Raw genomic sequence first — 20,502 nt, forward strand, 5'->3', positions numbered from 1 at the left:
TGAAAAACCATCCAAGAAACAGTAAAATTTGTGACTGGATAATCTTTCTAACATTTGATCTATGAAGGGCAAAGGAAAGTGATCTTTCCTTGTTGCTTCATTTAATCGTCCATAATCTATACATACTCTCCATCCTGTGACGGTTCTCGTTGGTATTAATTCATTCTTTTCATTAGTTATTACCGTCATACCTCCTTTCTTTGGAACTACTTGAACGGGACTTACCCAAGGACTATCGGACATAAGATAAATAAGTGCGGCGTCAAGTAATTTGATGACTTTGTTTTTAACCACTTCTTGAACATTTGGATTTACTCTACGTTGTGGTTGTATTACCGATTTGTAGTCATCATTCATTAAAATTTTGTGCGTGCACATGGAAGGACTTATTCCTTTAATATCTACAAGCTTCCAAGCGATCACATTTTTATGTTTTTTCAAAAGTTTAATTAATTTTTCTTTTTCTAAACTTAACTTAGACGAAATAATTACAGGTGATTTACCATCTTTGTCTAGAAAAGCATATTCCAAACCTTTCGGAAGTTTTTTGAGCTCAAGAGGTGGGTCTTTAGGAGACTCCTTATTTGGTTGCTCATTTTGATCAAGAACTTTAAAAGTTTGTTCTATGGCGACCTCTTCTTCAACAAAGTGGTCCATCTTTTCACTTGTATCGGGTGGTTCATCTTCATCTTAAATTAGGGGGTCATTATTGCCAAAAGGATATTTCATTGAGCGCTCAAGATCTATGCTCCTTTTGAATGCCCCTAACTGAAGAGGTAGATTGTTGTACTTCCGGTTTTTCAAAGCTTCATGAGTTTTTACAAAAGGTCGTCCCAACACTAGAGGAGCGTCATCAAGGATGACAAAGTCGGTTGGGATTACCATTTGATTTGTTTGAACCAAGACATCCTCAACTATACCGATTGATTTTATTACTTTCCGATTAGATAGAAAAATGGGTATTTGAAGTGGAGAAAAATCACTAATACTTAATTTTTCGAAAATGTAATTAGGCATTAGGTTAACACAAAGATCTTTATCAATAGTGACATTACTAATAAAGGAATTTTGAAAAAAAACATGGAACCGGTGTAATGTTGATTTCAAAAGGGTCTTCTTTTATTAGCGAAGTTTGATCATTAGTTAACCTAACGCTTACCGTTTCGTCAATTTTAGTGTTAGTGTTTAACTCTTTTAAAAACTGTCACACCCCGATATTTCCATGTATTACCGGTGGGCCTGGTGGGGAGTATCGTGACGTAGTTGATATCATCATTGTCAAACAACACAAATTTAAAATGCACAGCGGAAGCAAAAGATAGATTTATTTCAAATGAATGAATTGTAATATTAAGTATCACATAATAGTTGAAACAGATCCACAGGCAGATCGAATAAAAAGGAAACTTTGTTCAACAGACTTTATGCATCTAAGCTTGCGAGACTTCTATTTGATGCTAGGAGAGACCAGCTTATTCGGATTAGTACCTGCACTTAGCCTTTTTGGGAAAATACGTCAGTCTACACTGGTAAATACAATTTAACTGGCTCATTTTGAAAATGTTTAAAAATTGATTTGAATGCACATGGCACAAAAGATTTTATAACTTGGGATAATTATTTATATATAAACTTGTAAAAGAATTACATGTTCGTTATACGTTCAGTAGCCCGGGTTGAATACCGGGTTAAAGATTAATAGACACACCACATGATATAATCCCGCGGCGAGTTATTCTCGTAACCGGCGGTTATACCTTATTAATTATAAATGCACTGATGGGTGTACGCCTACACCCGCGTGCTAAGGTCGTGGCCATTCTATGAATGATGCCAAGGATATCCGAGACATGGTCATTAACCCCCCAAAGGCTTTAATCAAACAAAACAATTTAAACGGGTCATTTCAATAAATTAACCTTCATACGATCAAAAATTCAATGCCCGACCAAGCGGTATTTTATATACCGTACCCCAAGCCCGTATAAGGGAAAATAAGTTAAAAGTATTTACCTTTGCAAATAATAATCACAACAAACAACAAGCAAGTGCACGTAGCTTTTACCGGGTCTCCTATTCTGGAACGAAGGTTTATAATAACCTATTAGATTCCTAACGGGTCTTTAATTAAGCCTAAACTTAGACCGGTTAGAAGATACGGTTCAATCGCATGAATAAGCGATGACTGGAATAGAATATGATTTAGACCCGACAAGTTTGAGGACTTGTATAATATAGGTAAACTAAACACATTCTGGATTTTGAGACAAAAATGATAAGGTTTGACCCGTTTCGGCTAATTTATGCAAACTAGTTACATAAACCGAACCGAACGCGAATAATGCGTAACGGGTAACCATAATAGTCATATACAGGTTTCCTAAGTTAATATGCATTAAATATGTTGTGACATCAGAAGATATCTTCTATTATGCCCAAAATGATTTTAAACTCAAACTATGCCCCGAAGGGGCATTTTGGTAATCTCACATAAGCCTAAAAGGTCAATTCTGGAAATCTGAGTTTAAAACTTTTACCTACTGTTAAATTATAAAAATTTTCTGAAATATCAGTAGGCATCAAACCTTATATGTTTAAAATAGTTTTAATACATACTATGCGTTAAAAATGCTTAAAAAGGCGATTTTGAGCTATTTTCGGGTTTTTAAAGGAAAGCTGATATTTTTATTATTCCAGAAGGCTCAAAATGTTTTATTTATCATATTGGATTGGTAGAAAAAGGTTTGGTATCAAAAGGATTTGTAAAACTCATTTTATAGCCAGGAAGGGCAAAACCGACAATAACCGAATCAAGCTTAGAACTCTACGTTATGCTCAGCCTAAAAATAAATAAAAATCTCCAAAAATCCCAAAATATTATATTACATCAGTGGATAAAAAGTTTGATATCAAAAATTGGGTTTAGATAGGCTATATGCTAATTACGCCGTTTAATTCATAAAAAGCTTTTCATTTACGCTAATGAGCATAACTCCTAATCTAGACCTCAAACTGATGCCAAATTTTAGGGACAAGTCTATAAATTAGTAATGAAGGTTTCTATTCTTTTATTTTTCCAAAAATCATGTTTTAAGGTGAAAAGGGCATAATAGTCAACATTTAAGCATTTAACGGAAACATGCAAATGATTTAGATAAATAATGAACCAAGTTGTATAATCACAGAGGGTTATACTAACATGAAACCTGGTCCTAATAAGGCTCTAAGGCATTTCTAAACTATGCTTAAACGGGTCAGAACTTAAAGTCAAAGCAAAAGTCTACTTTTGCGACTTTCGGCTCCGAGCTGAGCTTAAACTGAAAATTGTCGGGGTGAACATGTTTAAACATGTTCTTACATTAATTACCAAGTTATATTAATGATAAAACAGGTTGCATGGCTTCTACATTGCTAATTATGCCTTAATTTGAAAATAAGCTTTCTGTTGACTTTTTAAGATTAACTTTGACCCGACAATTGACCTAGTTAGAGTGGGAATCAGAGGGTGCCCTTTTAAGGGTTTATTGCCCACATAATTACCAACTCATAGGTGCTTTCAATTTGAAATTTGACTGGACAAATTAAGATTAATGACAAAGTCAAACCTTAATTATGACGGTTTGACTTTAAGCTAATTAACCAAGCTAAACTGAATTAAAGAAGGTTAAGGACACTTAAAAAGGTCCTAAGTATGATTAGGGAGCCTAAGAAATCTTGGTTGCTGACCAGAGAGTTCCAGAAACCAGCTTGAAGTGAGTTGCAAGAGAGCAAAGAAATGTTGCACAAGAGGTCTCCTTATATATAAACGTTGATGCAACAAGATCACTCCAACTAGGTCTATAAATGTTGTAAGATGTTCCCAGGTGTCCCTATGATGCCAAAAACCAGTTGCATGACCCCTGATTTTCGAAAACCACCAATATAAGGCGGTGTAACTTGATAAACAGGCATCTGTCCAAAATTATGTCCAGTTACAGGTCTTACGGACTGTAAGCCTTAGGCTTTGCGGTCCGTAACCGCTTTTCAAAAACCATCGCCCAGGTCTGCTACCTTACGGACCATAAGGGTTCACCTTTGCGGTCCGTAAGCCTTCATCAGAAGACAAAAACTTGTGAACTTTTAAGCCTTGACCATGCATTCTTTATAACTCCGAATCTCATGCTTCCTTTTTAGTGTAGGGTCCAGAAAATCAGACTTTGCATGTCTAGCCATGCACTTACACATCTTGGATTCTTGTGGAAGATCTTGCCATGCACTTGGATGGATTTGATTTCTTTTGAAAAGAATTGATCATACACCTTGTCGTAATATCATTTTAATAACCCAATTCTTTGTAAATTGAATTTATTCATTATAGGAATAACCGGTTCTAAATAGATCAGATGTTTATCATAATGATTAAGGTCTTGGGATTTATAATTAGGTCGCTCAGAGGTGTTTATTAATATGTCGACACTTTTAAATCCTACCATACATCTTCTAACTTGATCCGGGTTCCTGACACGTTTATCTTACATGACACGTGTCTTTATTTTATTGGGTATGATCTTACGAGGTGTTACAAAAACTTAGCATGAGTGGGTACTAAACAATGATTTTCAAAAGAAGGTAACAAGAGATTAATTTCTTTAAAATTAGACTCTTCTTGAATTTTAACGTTGACGGACTCACCTTTTTCGTTGTTTAACTCATGTGTCGGTTTTTCACTTATTTGTTCTTCCATTTTTACCTTTTCAACTATTTCTTCGTTATTATACAAGTTAATTCTTCTCTTGCGCGGGACTCCTCTTCCCTTGCGCGAGATTCTTTTATATAACGTTCAATAGTTTTAAGGTGTCCTAGTATCTTTTCGGTTACTTCGGTGATAGAGAAAGGATCAGGATCCTCAAAGCTTGAATCCGGTTGTTCGATCCTTGGTTCCTCATAGTACTCATATGAAGTAGATGGTTCACACCATTGTTCTTCATTGTAAGCATATGATGGATAAGGGTCGTAATTTTGTTCTTCATAATACTCATATGAGGTGGGTTGTTCACGCCATGGTTCCTCATAATAAGCATATGAAGGTGGTGGCTCATATCTTGGTTCCTCAAAGTACGAGTATGAAGGCTCATACCTTGGTTCATCAAAATATGAGTATGAGGGAGAAGGTTCATACATTTGGTCTTCATAGGATTTGTATGAAGTCGATGGCTCGTACTGGGCTCCTAATAATAGGTGTATGAAGTGGATGGTTGAGATGAGTTGTAATATTGAACCGAGTGCGGGTTACCACAATTAGTGCAATAGTCTCTCCTATAATCATCCTCCTCATAGGTGTAGTTGTAGCCTACTGAGTATTGATCCATAAGAATCACTCAGCAGACCACAACAGAGTCTCGGGACCAGAAAACAAAAATAAAAACGGAAACAGAGGCTGGACACGGCCCCGTGTTCAGTGGACACGGCCCTGTGTTCAGGATCTGTATCTGGGCGTTTTAATAAAAGTTACTGGTTTGATGCAGCACGGGGGTGTGTTCAGTGAGCACGACCCCGTGTTCAGACTCTGTATCTGGGTGTTTTTATGAAACTATGCAGCACGGCACCGTGTTTAGTGAACATGGCCCCGTGTTCAGGCTACTGTAAATGCACAACTAAACTAAAATGCAGAAAAATGTGCGCGCATTTTGAAAAAGTTTTGAAAAACTGATTAGGCCGTCGATTTTAAGCTTTCTTAAAATCCTTGTGTCCCCGGCAGCGGCGCCAAAAACTTGATGCGGGTTGGTGTGTATATGGAATTAAGTATATTTTAAGCCCTTTTTACACGTTAGTCAAGTTTTAAATTTATAAAACACGATATTTTACTAACACCAAACACACATATGGGCAAGTGCACCCATCGTGAGCGTAGTATAATGTTGGCAAGATACCAAGGTAGTCCAAGGACACAAGAGCTTTTAGTACCGATTTATCCTCAACGTCTAATCAAATCAAAAGTTAGAAAAAGGTTTTAAACTAGAAAAATAAAAACTAACTAAAATACTGACAAATAAAATAAAAGTAAAAACAGCTAGACAAGATGAATCACTTGGCTCCGACTCGTGTATAGTGTAACCTTTGATTATTTCCGCACTTTTGCACTTTTTAAGAGATTATCTTAGTTATTGTAGTAGGCCCCTCTTTTGAAGGTGACGTTACCCTCAACCCAGTAGTTTGAGTCAGCAAGGATACAATCCTAAAGGGTCGGATTATTGAAAGATAATTAATTAAGTTATTAATGCATATTATGGTAGGCCCCTCTTTTGAAGGTGACGTTACCCTCGGCTAAGTAGTCTGAGTCAACAGGGATACAGTCCTAAGTAGCCGGGTTAAAATATTAATAGTAGCTTAACTTATGAGGGGATCAAAGAGTTTGGACCCCCGCATCCAATACCGGTGGGTATTGAGGGAGGTCCTACTAAATTTGACCCAGGTCCTTTGCAGGATCTATACACTGAACAATGGCAATACTCTTAGCAAACCGTTCCCTTAACCGCCGACCAGGTAGCCAACATACCTCCATATAGACCGTGGAGATATGAATGGTGAAAATCTTTTATTTTATATAGACAGTAAAATAATGCCAAGATACCACGGACAAACGATAAGGAAGAATCACCTTCAACATAAGAAACTAGTTATTAAAGTCATTAATACATAACTAAGTAAAAAGTGCGAAAAGATTAAAAATAAAAACTATTACACTATACACTTGTCTTCACCAAGTGATGTAAGAGACTTAGGCAAACATGACCTTTGATTGTCAAGAACTCTCACGATCAATCTTGGATCCCGAGACGACTCACACACTCTATGATGGATAATGGATGATGGTGGTGGATGATGGTGTTGTGATGGTGGTGGGTGGTGGGTGAAGTGTGAGAGAGGTGGTGTGCCAAGGGATGAGTTGCAAGTGATCCAAGCACCCCTCTTTATAGGCTGAACAGAAGCTCGGGCACGGCCCCGTGTCCATCCTTCTCTCTTTCTTCATTAATTGCAGTTTGTCTGCATTAGTTGACCACGCCCCCGTGTCCGCTGAGCACGACCCCGTGTGCAAAAGCGTATCTGTACTATCAAGATTTGCCTGGATTATGCGAATCTTATAGCTGACCACGGCCCCGTGTCCGCTGAGCACGGCCCCGTGGTGGGCGATGGAAGCTTCTACAACTTTGTCTTTTCTGCTGACACTTGGGCACGCCCCCGTGCTCACTGAGCACGGGGCGTGTTCAGCCTTCTGTCTTCATGATTTTGCTTGGGAGGATGCTGCCGGGGGGTCGGGCATGCCACGTTTGTTCCTTTTCTTGTATTTATGTTAGATTTAGTTGCCTTTTTGCTTCTTTTGTTCATTTGAGCTCATTTAATCCTGAAAATACAAAAGGAAGACAAAAACACACTTTTTCCAACATTAGTACTAAAAAGGGGTTAGTTTTATGCCACAATTGATGTAATTTATATGTTGCATTTTGTGCACATCAAAAATCAAGAGCAATGGTGATATATATGCGGATTAGACACCAAAAAATAAACACTCAAAAATGGCTACAATTTAAGGAATGCGTTTAGTGACGGCATCAGATTCCTAATTGATGGAGAAAGGTCTGGTGTCAAGAAAAGCTGCTTCCGGAAGGTTGTCAAGTGTTTTCGATCGACAATTTCATTCTTGGGTGGTTGGTTTGGTCTTTGTTCCTTTAACTCGAATCCTAGCCCGGTATATCCCATTTTAGTTTTACACCATTGTGAACCTTACGCCTTTTTTACTCTCTGATCAAGGTTCTCGGCATTGAAAAATTTTCGTAAACTAAATCACACGTGTATATGTTGACATTTAAGAGATATACAGCAAGAAAATCAAGAGCAATGGTGATATATATGCGGATTAGACACCAAAAAATAAACACCCAAAAATGGATACAATTTAAGGAATGTGTTTAGTGACGGCATCAGATTCCTAACTGATGGAGAAAGGTCCGGTGGCAAGAAAAGCTGCTTCCAGGAGGTTGTCAAGTGTTTTCGCAAGACGATTCCATTCTTAGGTGGTTGGTTTGGCCCTTGCTCCTGTAACTCGAATCCTAGCCCGGTATATCCCATTTTAGTTTTACACCATTGTGAACCTTGCCCCTATTTTACTCTCTGATCGAGGTTCTCAGCATTGAAAAATCTTCGTAAACTAAATCACACGTGTATATGTTAACATTTAAGAGATATACAGTCAAGAAAATCAAGAGCAATGGTGATATATATGGGGATTAGACACCAAAAAATAAACAATCAAAAAATGGCTACAATTTATGGAATGTGTTTAGTGATGGCATTAGATTCCTAATTGATGGAGAAAGGTCTGGTGGCAAGAAAAGCTGCTTCCAGGAGGTTGTCAAGTGTTTTCGCTCGACGATTCCTTCTTGGGTGGTTGGTTTGGCCCTTGTTACTGTAACTCGAATCTTAGACCGGTACATCCCATTTTAGTTTTACACCTTTGTGAACCTTGCGCCTTTTTAACTCTCTGATCGAGGTTCTCGGCATTGAAAAATCTTCGTAAACTAAATCACACGTGTATATGTTGACATTTAAGAGATATACAGCTAGAAAATCAAGAGCAATGGTGATACATATGCGGATTAGACACCAAAAAATAAACACTCAAAAAATAGCTACAATTTAAGGAATGTGTTTAGTGACGACATCAGATTCCTAATTGATGGAGAAAGGTCCGGTGGCAAGAAAAGCTGCTTCCAGAAGGTTGTCAAGTGTTTTCGCTCGACGATTCCATTCTTGGGTGGTTGGTTCCTAGCCCGATATATCCCATTTTAGTTTTACACCATTGTGAACCTTGCGCCTTTTTTACTCTCTGATCGAGGTTCTCGGCATTGAAAAATCTTCGTAAACTAAATCACACGTGTATATGTTGACATTTAAGAGATATACAGTCAAGAAAATCAAGAGCAATGGTGATATATATGCGGATTAGACACCAATAAATAAACGTTCAAAAATGGCTACAATTTAAGGAATGTGTTTATTGACGGCATCAGATTCCTAATTGATGGAGAAAGGTCCGGTGGCAAGAAAAGCTGCTTCTGTCAAGTGTTTTCTCTCGACGATTCCATTCTTGGGTGGTTGGTTTGGCCCTTGTTCCTGTAACTCGAATCCTAGCCCGGTATATCCCATTTTAGTTTTACACCATTGTGAACCTTACGCCTTTTTTACTCTCTGATCGAGGTTCTCGGCATTGAAAAATCTTCGTAAACTAAACCACACGTGTATATGTTGACATTTAAGAGATATACAGTCAAAAAAATCAAGAGCAATGGTGATTTATATGCGGATTAGACACCAAAAAATAAACACTCAAAAATGGCTACAATTTAAGGAATGTGTTTAGTGACGGTATCAGATTCCTAATTGATGGAGAAAGGTCTGATGACAAGAAAAGCTGCTTCCAGGAGGTTGTCAAGTGTTTTCGCTCGACGATTTGGGTGGTTGGTTTGGCCCTTGTTCCTGTAACTCGAATCCTAACCCGGTATATCCCATTTTAGTTTTACTATAAAGACTGTGTTGTTATGAGATAGTTTTCAAGTACATTCTAACATTATGTAATATTGTAAGTTGATACATAGGGTGTTACAAATTTGCACCCGTAATTGCAGCATTCACACACTCGGATTCATTGTTGTGCCCAAGTAAGTGCGAGCAAACCAATACACGCCATGCAGGGCCACGCCCCAGTTCAACTGCCACAAAAGGTATGCGATCGCCAAGAGGGCTTGCACCACACATCCAGACTTGTCACACAGCACGCAGTACGCACACCGTCACCTGCCAAAGCATCATGCCCCGTTGTCCATTATGCATCTAGATAACCCACGTTGTACCTAGTCTACCACACGATTGGTTATTATACCACCACCTAAGGATAGGACCCGAAATTTGTTGATTGCATATTCATAGGATATGCTCATAGTGAACATCGGTGTCTTATACATGAGTCCCCAATGTACACAAGAACACTTTCATGGAATCTAGTAATGCTTCACTTTTCGAAAACGTGTTTCCTTGTTTAGGATAAACAAATGCAATCATCAACACAGATTGATGATATTGTTCACGATGAGAGACTTGAACAACCCAAGCTTTAAGAGGTTGAGCCTATACGAAGCAAAAGAGAAAGGGTTGAGAAATCCTTTGGTCTGGACTTCCTAAGCTATATGGTTGAGGGTGAGCCCAATACCTACCAACAGGCGTTTACCTCTTTGGAAGAACCTCAATGGAAAGAAACTTTCAAGAATGGAATTGATTACATCTTGCAAAAGCATACTAGGGAGCCCGTAGATCTTCCGTCGGGTTGTAAACCACTTGGATACCATTGGATATTCAAAAGGAAGATGAAAATCTATGGTAGTATTGACAAATAAAAGGCTATACTTGTGATCAAAGGTTATAAACAAAAAGAAGGTCTTGCTAATTTTGATCCTTACTCGTTTGTGACAAGGATAACCTCAATATGGTTGATGCTTGCAATTGCAGTTTAAGAAATTTGGAAATTCACCAACTAGATGTCAAAACCATATTTCTAAATGGTAATTTAGAGAAAGAGATTTACATGAAACAACTTAAGAGTTTCTTTGCACTTGGTCAAAAGGACATAATATGTAGACTCGTTTATTGTCATTTACATGGAGCAACCCGCATACGATGAGGGATAAAACTTGAAGTGTTTTATTTAAGTTATGCGAACGTTTTACAAACCCTTTTTTTATTTAATATTAGTATTGAAACCGTGTTTTCATATTTCCTTTGATTTTACATGTTATTCTGTACTTAATTAATTAAAGATCCAAATGAGAAACAAGGGAAGACATGTTGCTCAAGGATAGAAGGAAAAAGAAATTTAACCATTTTTTAAGGTTCCCTAGAGTATATAATCTTGTAGGTGATGAAAAAAATGTTTGATTACTAATCGTAGGGGCCAAAAGGGTTGGGCGTACGTGGAGATGGCGTAGAGTTCCTAGAGGCTAGAGGTGAGGCAGAAGAAAACCAGTTAAAGCAACATGAGGATGAACTTCATATTGTGTCTTGGTCTGAAGAAGAGGATAAGTGGATTTTGCAATTGGAGTATTAGGAAAATTTTGATGTATCTATGTATTAATTAGAGGTGAAAAAATGGTGGGTTGGATCAGGTAACTAGTTTGGATCAAACGGCTTAGAGTCAAATTTGGTTGGATCAAATTTGGGTTCACCTGCTATATTTACTTTATATTGGCTAGTGATGACAATTGGTGGCGGAGGTGGTGGGGTGGACGGTGTGGGAGACGAAGGTGGTGTTGTTGGAGGCGATAATAGGTATAGGTGGTGAGAGTGACGATGGTGAGACTGGCCGCGATGACAAGGGTGACTAGTGGTGGAGGTTGTCAAGGCAGCGGTTGTGGAGGCAACGACTGGTAAGCACTTGCAATACAATAATACATATTGGTAATGGGTGGCATCCATGCATTTTGGTGTACGTGAGTACGTCACTACTTGGTGTTTATTTTCCAAACCCTTCATAACATATTCTCACCTTCTTACCACTAAAGCACTATTATTGGTACGGTATCAATGCATTTTGAACCATGTATAAGGAGTAAGTAGGCTCAAATGGATCATAATAAATAAATAAAAAAAACTAAATCAACCCATTTCTTAAATATGAATCCTAAATGCCATGTGTAACAGTGTAAGTAGTGGCAGATTCAGGAATTATTTTCTGCCGATGAAAACGAAGGGTTTAACCAAACTTTTAAGGGATGCGATGGGGATTTTGCCCATTAAAGTTCTTTATTATTGGATTCATCACAACTTGTGTTGTCAAAATGCATAGTACAACTATTTAACGTATCTAATGCATACCACAATTCATATTTGGAGTGGCCTTTTGATTAATTTTTATAAGTGCAAGTAAATTTACCATGCTAGAAATCGAAACACATCAATATATTTGCACAAAAACAACAAATTGCTATCTTTTTAAAAATAAAAAATCCCTCCTCCAATAAATAATAAGTCACTCTCACAAACCTTCCAACATAAACAAGAAATCAAACTTCTTTAGCACATTGAAGAACAAATAAATGGAGTTACAATCCGAAACTAGTAGTTGTTGAAGCCCACGACACCACAAACATTACTAGCGCCAAGAGATGAAGAGGCACCGGCGATTGGCTTCCATTAGGTGTCAAACCATCTGTCTTTGACCCTGATCCTGCAATGCAATCATCGTTTCATCGGTCAATTAGCACTGGTGGTAGCCATTTCAACCCAAATGGGTCACAATTTAGAAGTTGCCCAATGCATCCTCAAGCGTTTGGAGCATCTTAGATTGGTTTATTTAATAAACAAGTCGAAATTACTAATAAAAAATAAATATTTTTTTCTATTTATTTTTAGTTATTCATATAAATAATAAAATAAATAAAAAGTGTTGGCAACCAGTCCCAACCTAACCCATGTGTGCTTAAGTTTAGAGGCCCAATCACTATGATGAGAAGAGTTTGCATAGATTGAACCCAACACATGAGGGTGCACGTTGCCTAAAATAACTTTGATACCTGATGGAGTATTCGACTCGGTTGGGCTTTCTGGCAATATATTTGGTTCGAAAGTAGATCCTTCAGGAGAAGCAGCTGGCGTGGGCGTAGCAGGTGGCCCGTTTGCAGCTGCATACGCAAACAACAACAAACCCAAATATGTTAGAAATATGGGACACGAGTATTAGATATGACAATTTTGATTCATTTACACATGATTTGGTTTATTTTAATCTAAGACATTTTAAATAAAAAAATCTTAGCTAAAACCAAATAAAACGGGTTAAAGGGATCATAATAAAGAACAAAAAACAAGAATGTTACCGTCGCATTGGCTGACCGGTGGAGTCTGAACATTACAAGCACCAGGAAGTGTAAGAGCGAGTGTTCGGTTAATACTTATACCAAGATTAATACCCGCACCATTTAGAACTTGGCAAAGGCATTGCGGCTGAGATTGAACAACATTTCCGAGCTGCGAGCAACAAGAAGACGAAGGGGTGGATCTATTTCCTGTAATGAAGTTAAGGCAAGAAGACATACCCATGAGGGCATTGGTGCAGCCTGATTGAGCCATAGCTCCACCACATATGGAGACAATAAGGACCATGGCTAGAACCATACCAACCATTTTGGATGCCATTTTATAATATGAACTCTTTTTTGGTTCTAGTTAAAAGGAAGTGCTTAAAGGGTTTTTTATTTAGTATAGAAATGCTAGAAATGTGGAAGATTATATATAGTGTGGTACATGGAAAAGGACAAGTTTTATTGGTTTATATGGCTGACCAACTCTACAAACAATTATTATTTTAAATTCTATTTTAACGATAAAATCTCAAATGATATGTTCTTCACCTAATGGCACTTTGTAGAAGCAATATGGTCAAAGTTATGACATAATGAGACTAATATATTAAAATAACAAACAGACCAACCAATATTCACCTAGCAAATTAAGGTAGCTGAACTCCATCTAACCTAACATAAACCCTTAGTAACTTGACCTAAAGTTTCAAAAAAAAAAAAAAGGAAAACTAGTATTTTTTTTCTAGGGGTGTTGCCTCGCGGATATGTACTGTATCAAACGGATAAAACAACCAACGCGATTAATTATATGTTAATTTTACGTAAAATTTAGAATCGGTCACTATAACTATTATATTTGATTGTATACTTGTACATTACAAAATTTTAAATCAATTACTTTTACAGATGACATGCTTAAGCCTAAACTAGTCCTCAACATTTTTGTGGGCTTTGTAACACGCATATAACGTGTTAAGACAACTTGTAACTCCGCTTGTGTTTTACAGATGTTACTAACTTTCTCAGTTAATTCTTTTATTTTTTGCTTAACTCGACCATCGGATGCGAGGATATCCTCCGAAGTTTGTTGGAGTCGTATGAACACATTTGGGTCTATATGTGGAGATGACATTCTAAAAGAAACATAAAAGGCATATACCTAAGTATAGTGTGCTTGAATAATTTTAAGCATATAAATAAATTACCATAAAGAGGCTCATAAATAGTGTGCTTGAATGATTTTAAGCATATAAACAAATTACCATAAAGAGGCTCATAACAATGTAATTTATCATTGCAATAAACATAACAAATTGTTAAATCCATTAGAAATAATGTGTCAAATAACTTCAACTACATATAAAGTTTTTTAATATCCTATCTTTAGTTTTTTGTTTTTTTTTTTACTTTTTATTATTAACTAGGATTGAGACCCGCCTCTTCTTTAGTTATAACTAAGTCGATCTAGGACCCGCACGTTATGTTAAACCTGTCAAACGGGGAAAAATAGACGATGTAAAAACGTTCACCTACACACGCACGTTGCATCGTGTTAACTCGCAAAATTTAGAACGAAACGTAAAAACGTTAAACCAAAGACGCACGTTGCAATGTGTTAAGTCACAAAATTTAGAACCGAGCATAAAGCGAAAAATTTGCGTAAAATGAAAACTATAAAGGACCAAAGTTGAAAGTAAAAAAAAGTTATGAGGATAGATTGCAAAAGATAAAAAGTTTTGGGTTAAAAGTATACAAACAAATAGTTTTGGGTTAAAAGTAATTTATGAAATACTTTTGGGTAAAAAGTAAAAAAAAAACAATTTTTTTTTGAAAACCCCCAAAGCCAACGTTACGACAACCATATGCATAACCATTTTTTCTTTGAAAAACCCCCAACGCACACCCCGCGTTGCGGCGGGGCGTATATGGTGTCAAACAGTACTAATGTCACACAGCCGTCATCGACCACCAACACTGACTCGACCTAGGAAATGCGTATTGCGACGAACCTGTCAAACATGGAAAATAGAGGTAAAAACGTTGAACCACACATGCACGTTGCGTCGTATTAACTCGAAAAAATTAGAACTATACATAAAACAAAAATTTGCGAAAGATGAAAAGTATAATTGACAAAAGTTATGAAGTTAAATTGCAAATAATGAAATGTTTTGGTTTAAAGTTAAAAAACAAATTATGTAGGGTTAAAATTGCAAAAGATAAAAACCTTTTGGGTTAAAAGTAAAAAATCAAGTTTTTTTTTTTTTGAAAAAAGCCCTAAGCACAAGTTACAACTCTTGATGCCTATATTTGTTGCTTCTTTATAGTAACTAGGGTTAAGACCCACCCGCGTTGCGGCGCGGGTACATCGTAAACATTGAATAGATTAGTCTAAACGTTGTATGATGCATTAACCATATGAAAACACACATTTCGACGTATCCAGTTGAACTCAATGTAACATGTATAAGCATTGTGATTGGATCAAATGTAAAGTAAAACAAATTCATATCGAACAATCACAACATATTATATGTGACCCAACTCATACATAGAAAACGTAACGGGTATGAAGGAAAATATGCACATGTAATCGAAAGGGCTTAATTAGAGCTTTCGAAAAAAGGGAAGAGAAAGAAACCATAATTTGACTCCACTCGGTTCGAAACAAACTTTACGAAACATACATAAAATAAACACGAAAACATATTATATATGCGTGAACCATTTCCCAAAAAAGTTTACGTCGAAATGTATAACTTGAATTTATACCAAAACGTAAATAAAAATATGCACATAAAATGGTCTCGTTAAACGAAAACATATTATATTTGACCTGACTCGTCTATAAAAAAAAGGTTTACGTCGGAATGCAACCCGCCGCAATGCGGCGGGGATTCTTTAGTTATAACTAAGTCGATCTAGGACCCACATGTTATGTTAAACCTGTCAAACAGAAAAAATAGACGACGTAAAGACGTTCACCCACACACGCACGTTGCGTCGTATTAACTCGCAAAATTTAGAACGAAACGTAAAAATGTTAAACCAAAGACGCACATTGTGATGTGTCAAGTCACAAAATTTTGAACCAAGCATAAAGCGAAAAATTAGCGGAAAATGAAAACTATAAAGGACAAAAGTTGAAAGTAAAAAAAGTTGTGAGGATAGATTGCAAAAGATAAAAAGTTTTGGGTTAAAAGTAAAAAAAACAAATAGTTTTGGGTTAAAAGTAATTTATGAAATACTTTTGGGTAAAAAGTAAAGAAATATCCATTTTTTTTGGAAAACCCCCAAAGCAAAGGTTACGACAACCATATGCATAACCATTTTTTCTTTGAAAACCCCCCAAAGCACACCTCGCGTTGCGGCGGAGCGTAAAACGGTGTCAAATAGTACTAATGTCACACAACCGTCATCGACCACCAACACTGACTCGACCTAGGATCTGCGTGTTACGACGAACCTGTCAAACATGAAAAATAGAGGTAAAAATGTTTAACCACACATGCACGTTGCGCCGTGTTAACTTGCAAAATTTGAAACAAAACATAAAAAAGTTGAAGCACGCTCGTAAGTTGCGTCGCATTTACTCGAAAAATTTAGAACTATACGTAAAACGAAAATTTCCGAGAAAACTATAAGTGACAAAATTGTGATGTTGAATTGAAAATAATGAAAAGTTTTGGGTTAAAGTTAAAAAAACAAATTATGTAGGGTTAAAATTGTAAAAAAGTAAAAGCTTTTGGTTTGAAAGTAAAAAATTAAGGTTTTTTTTTGAAAAATGCCCAAAGCACAAGTTACAAGTTATTATGCACAAAAAACTTGCTAAGTTATATATGGAATAATAAAATTGCAATATAGATGGATTAAATAAATGTTTGGATAATCGATTTGGATCAAAATAAAACTAGTGGGCCGAATATGTTAAAGATTTTAGATGCGGATAAAGTAAAATTATTTAGGCCCAATAAATTGTAAGATTAGATTTTTATAAAGAAGGTCTAATAAATTATATTAGACAGATGTTTGGATAATAGATATGGATCAAAATAAGACCAATGAACCTAATATATTATAAGATTTTAAATATGAATAGAATAAAATTATTTGAGTAATAAGTTGCAAGATTAATTTTTTACAGAAAGGATCCAACAGGCCCCTAAAAATTTGGGCTTTGGCTGGAGGTGCCGCTCACCCTCCCCCTAGACCGGCCCTGTTCACACCAACTTAAATTATCGATGCATAAAACTTTGTATATCTATATTGTTAAACCATTTAGGTTTTATTAAAGACGGTGTCTCGGAATTTTGGACCTGAACCATTTAGGTTTTATAATTCTTGGATAGGTCGTCAGGAGTTCGGGGAGTTGGTTAGAAAGGTGTGCACTGAGGGCGAGTTCACGGGTGACCCAGACGCTAGATTAATGAAGAAGTTTATATTGCTTCCGTCAAAGAGTTCGGCTTGGTCGATAGATTACAGGTTAAAGGAAAAGAGGAAAAGCGTTTGTTGGAACATGAGTTTTCTCATTTGGAAGAGGTTTTAGAAGGGAGGGATTTTACTGAAGAGGAGGGTTGGACGTTTGAGGAGTTAAAAAGGCGGTTACGGAAGTTGGATATGTTTAATCAACGTTACTTGCAACAAAAGTCACGTAGTAACTGGGCAGCGTTCGGTGATGATAACTCTAAGTTTTTCCATGGGTTTATTAATAAAAGAAAGGCAGCTAATTATTTTCCGGGATTGATGGTAAATGGTGTTTGGGAATCTAAGCCTGAGATTGTTAAACGTGAGGTGCTTCGATTTTTTAGAGATAAGTTCAAAGAAAGTATGAAGAGTCGACCGAAGTTAGTGTGCTATGGGTTGAAGAAGGTTTCGCAGAATGATGCCGATAGTATGTTGTTGGAATTCTCGGTTCAAGAAGTTAAAGAGGCGGTGTTTGATTGTGGTGCAGATAAAGCTCTTAGCCTAGACGGTTTTAATTACCGTTTCATTAAGACGTTTTGGGATCTTTTCGAGCATGATTTTGTGGATATTTTGCATCAGTTCCATCGTACGGGTAGGTTTAGTAGGGGGTTGGGTCTTCTTTTATCACTTTGGTTCTGAAGGTGAGTGATCCATCTGTGCTCGGGGATTTTAGACCAATTAATCTAATTGGGTGTATTAGTAAGGTTGTTTCAAAGGTGTTGGCGAATAGATTGAAGAGGGTTATCAGTTCGGTTGTTTCGGAGCATCAGACGGCTTTTCTGTCCGGGAGATATATTTTAGACGGACCTATGATGATAAATGAGGTTTTGGCGTGGGTGATGAAGAGAGGTAAACAAATGTTTTTATTCAAAATTGATTTTGATAAAGCATATGACAACGTCAATTGGGAGTTCTTATTATCGGTCATGGAACAAATGGATTTCCCCCCTTTATGGTGCGCGTGGATTCATGCTATTTTGGAGTCGGCTAGATCTGCAGTTCTGGTAAGTGGGTCTCCTACTTTTGAGTTTGGCTTCCAAAAAGGTATTCGCCATGGAGATCCAATCTCGCCTTTTTTATTTATTATTTTGATGGAGGCTTTTTCGGGTTTGATGAAAAAAGTTGTGGACATAGGCGCTTTTGATGGTTTAAGGTTGCCAAATGACGGTCCGGTTTTGTCACATTTGTTATATGCAGATGATGCCATGTTGATGGGGGAATGGTCTACCTTTAGTTTTATGAACATGAGAAGGATCTTGCGCATCTTTTATTTATGTTCAGGTTTGAAGATTAATTTGCATAAATCGGTGTTGTTTGGTATTGGAGTGGATAATGAAGAGGTTAATTTGGTGGTCGATTCCATGGGATGTAAGGCTGGTGCTATTCCTTTTATGTATTTGGGTATCAAGGTAGGGGCAAACATGAATAGAGTTACGAACTGGGACCCAGTAGTCAACACATTCAAGAAGCGGCTTTCAAAGTGGAAGGCGAATACTCTGTCTATTGCATGTCGTTTGACATTAATTAAATCGGTTTTAGATAGTTTACCGACGTATTACTTCTTTTTATTTAAAGCGCCCGTGAAGATCATCAACACTTTGGAAGGATTGATGAGAAGATTTTTATGGGGTGGTTCAGATGAAGTCAGGAAATTAAGTTGGGTTGCGTGGGACACGGTTGCAAAAGCGATAGGTGATGGCGGATTGGGAATAGCTAAATTAGAGACGAATAATAATGCTATGATTGCTAAATGGTTATGGAGGTTTCTCAATGATCACCAGGCGATGTGGCGTAGAGTTATCGTGGCCATCCATGGTTCGGGGCGTAGTTGGGGATTGGCTCCTGTTAATAATTCCATTACGGGGGTGTGGAAGAATTGTGTTAAGTTTTGGAATAAATTCAAGGTGGATGGGGTGGGTTTCGATAGGGTGATTAAAGGGAAAATTGGTAATGGGAGACAAATCCGGTTTTGGCTAGATTCGTGGTTGGAGCCGGAGCCAATGAGGGTTAAGTAGCCGAGTCTTTTTACTCGTGAAAAAATAAAAGAATTGTGGTTTCCGGGTGTATTTATATTGTGGGGAATACTCGGGAGATCTCTTGGAACTAGAATCGACTCCCTTCTTCGGCCGACGAGTTGGTAGACAAACAAACTTTGGAAACAGCTATGATGAACGTTTCTTTGTCCGAGTGTCAGGATGGTTGGGAGTGGGACGATGGTAGGGCTGGGAATTTCGAAGTGTCCTCGGTTAAAAGATAGATGTGTGGATCGACGAATGGGGTAGATCGGTCTAGCTTTACGTGGAATAAGTGTAACAACTCTCAATAAAATTAATACTTAGTAGGTTAATTATCTATTAAGGAAACCCTAATTGAGAAACCCAATCAATTCTGCATAAACCCTAAAATTTTCATAACAATCGAAATCAGGATCAGGGCCCCTAAAACTCAGGGGGGGTAAACCCTGATTGATAATTATCATCAAAAACCGCTGTCTAATTCGAAATTTCGTTGTACGTTGACTCATCCAAGCTATCTGGACACGAACCTACCCTACCCTACTTTTGTTGCCCGTCGCGACACGCGACAGATGTCGTGCATTCCTTCGCGACACGCGGGGGGTGCATAATTTCAGTATATATAGAGGGGTCTGGCACTTGACAATCTGCGTTACTTCGATGATCAAATTCCAAACCTACGTTAAGTTATAGCAGAAACAGTTCACAACACATACTAATCTCGAAACGCTGCCGCAATCAGGGTAATAACTCGATCTCTATTACGATTCAACGTCCGATCGATTATAACTATCCAACGATTGTTTAAATACCGCTCAAATTGAGTTTATACTTTGTTATTCACCGTGATTTCGACTTGAATGTTTGAGTGCTGTTCGAACTCGGACTATACTCTGTCATTCGTTGTGAATCCGCTGAATTGTTAAGTATTGCACTTGTAAATCGTTGTGAGGGTTTAATCTCGTGAATTGTCGTAACTGCTGTATTAGTTACTAACCCGTTTGTGTGTGCATTGTTATTTAAATTAGGTTAATCAAAGCTAATCAGTAGGCTTATACTCTGCTCGTTAAATCTGCAAAGTGAGTCATTCTCTTTTTATCAACTATTTTACAATACTCCAAATTATTTTCCAAAGT

General features: G+C 37.3%; 2 protein-coding genes across 2 annotated transcripts; one reads left to right on the forward strand and one right to left on the reverse strand.

Moving 5' to 3' along the window:
• Positions 1-11,954: 11,954 nt before the first annotated feature.
• On the reverse strand, positions 11,955-13,282 carry LOC110889321 (non-specific lipid transfer protein GPI-anchored 2). Its single transcript, XM_022136833.2, has 3 exons — positions 12,903-13,282; positions 12,600-12,707; positions 11,955-12,253 (listed from the first exon to the last, which is right to left on the reverse strand). The coding sequence occupies exons 1-3, from the start codon at positions 13,219-13,221 to the stop codon at positions 12,129-12,131; spliced, it is 552 nt and encodes a 183-aa protein (XP_021992525.1). The 5' UTR covers positions 13,222-13,282; the 3' UTR covers positions 11,955-12,128.
• A 3,529-nt stretch (positions 13,283-16,811) lies between these two features.
• LOC110887615 lies at positions 16,812-17,990 on the forward strand. The gene is made up of 3 exons (XM_022135192.1): positions 16,812-16,838; positions 17,170-17,268; positions 17,370-17,990. Exons 1-3 carry the CDS (start codon positions 16,812-16,814, stop codon positions 17,988-17,990), a joined length of 747 nt encoding a protein of 248 aa, XP_021990884.1.
• The last annotated feature ends 2,512 nt before the right edge of the window (positions 17,991-20,502 follow it).

Source organism: Helianthus annuus, chromosome 1 (assembly GCF_002127325.2).
Source record: "Helianthus annuus cultivar XRQ/B chromosome 1, HanXRQr2.0-SUNRISE, whole genome shotgun sequence".
Taxonomy (NCBI): domain Eukaryota; kingdom Viridiplantae; phylum Streptophyta; class Magnoliopsida; order Asterales; family Asteraceae; genus Helianthus; species Helianthus annuus.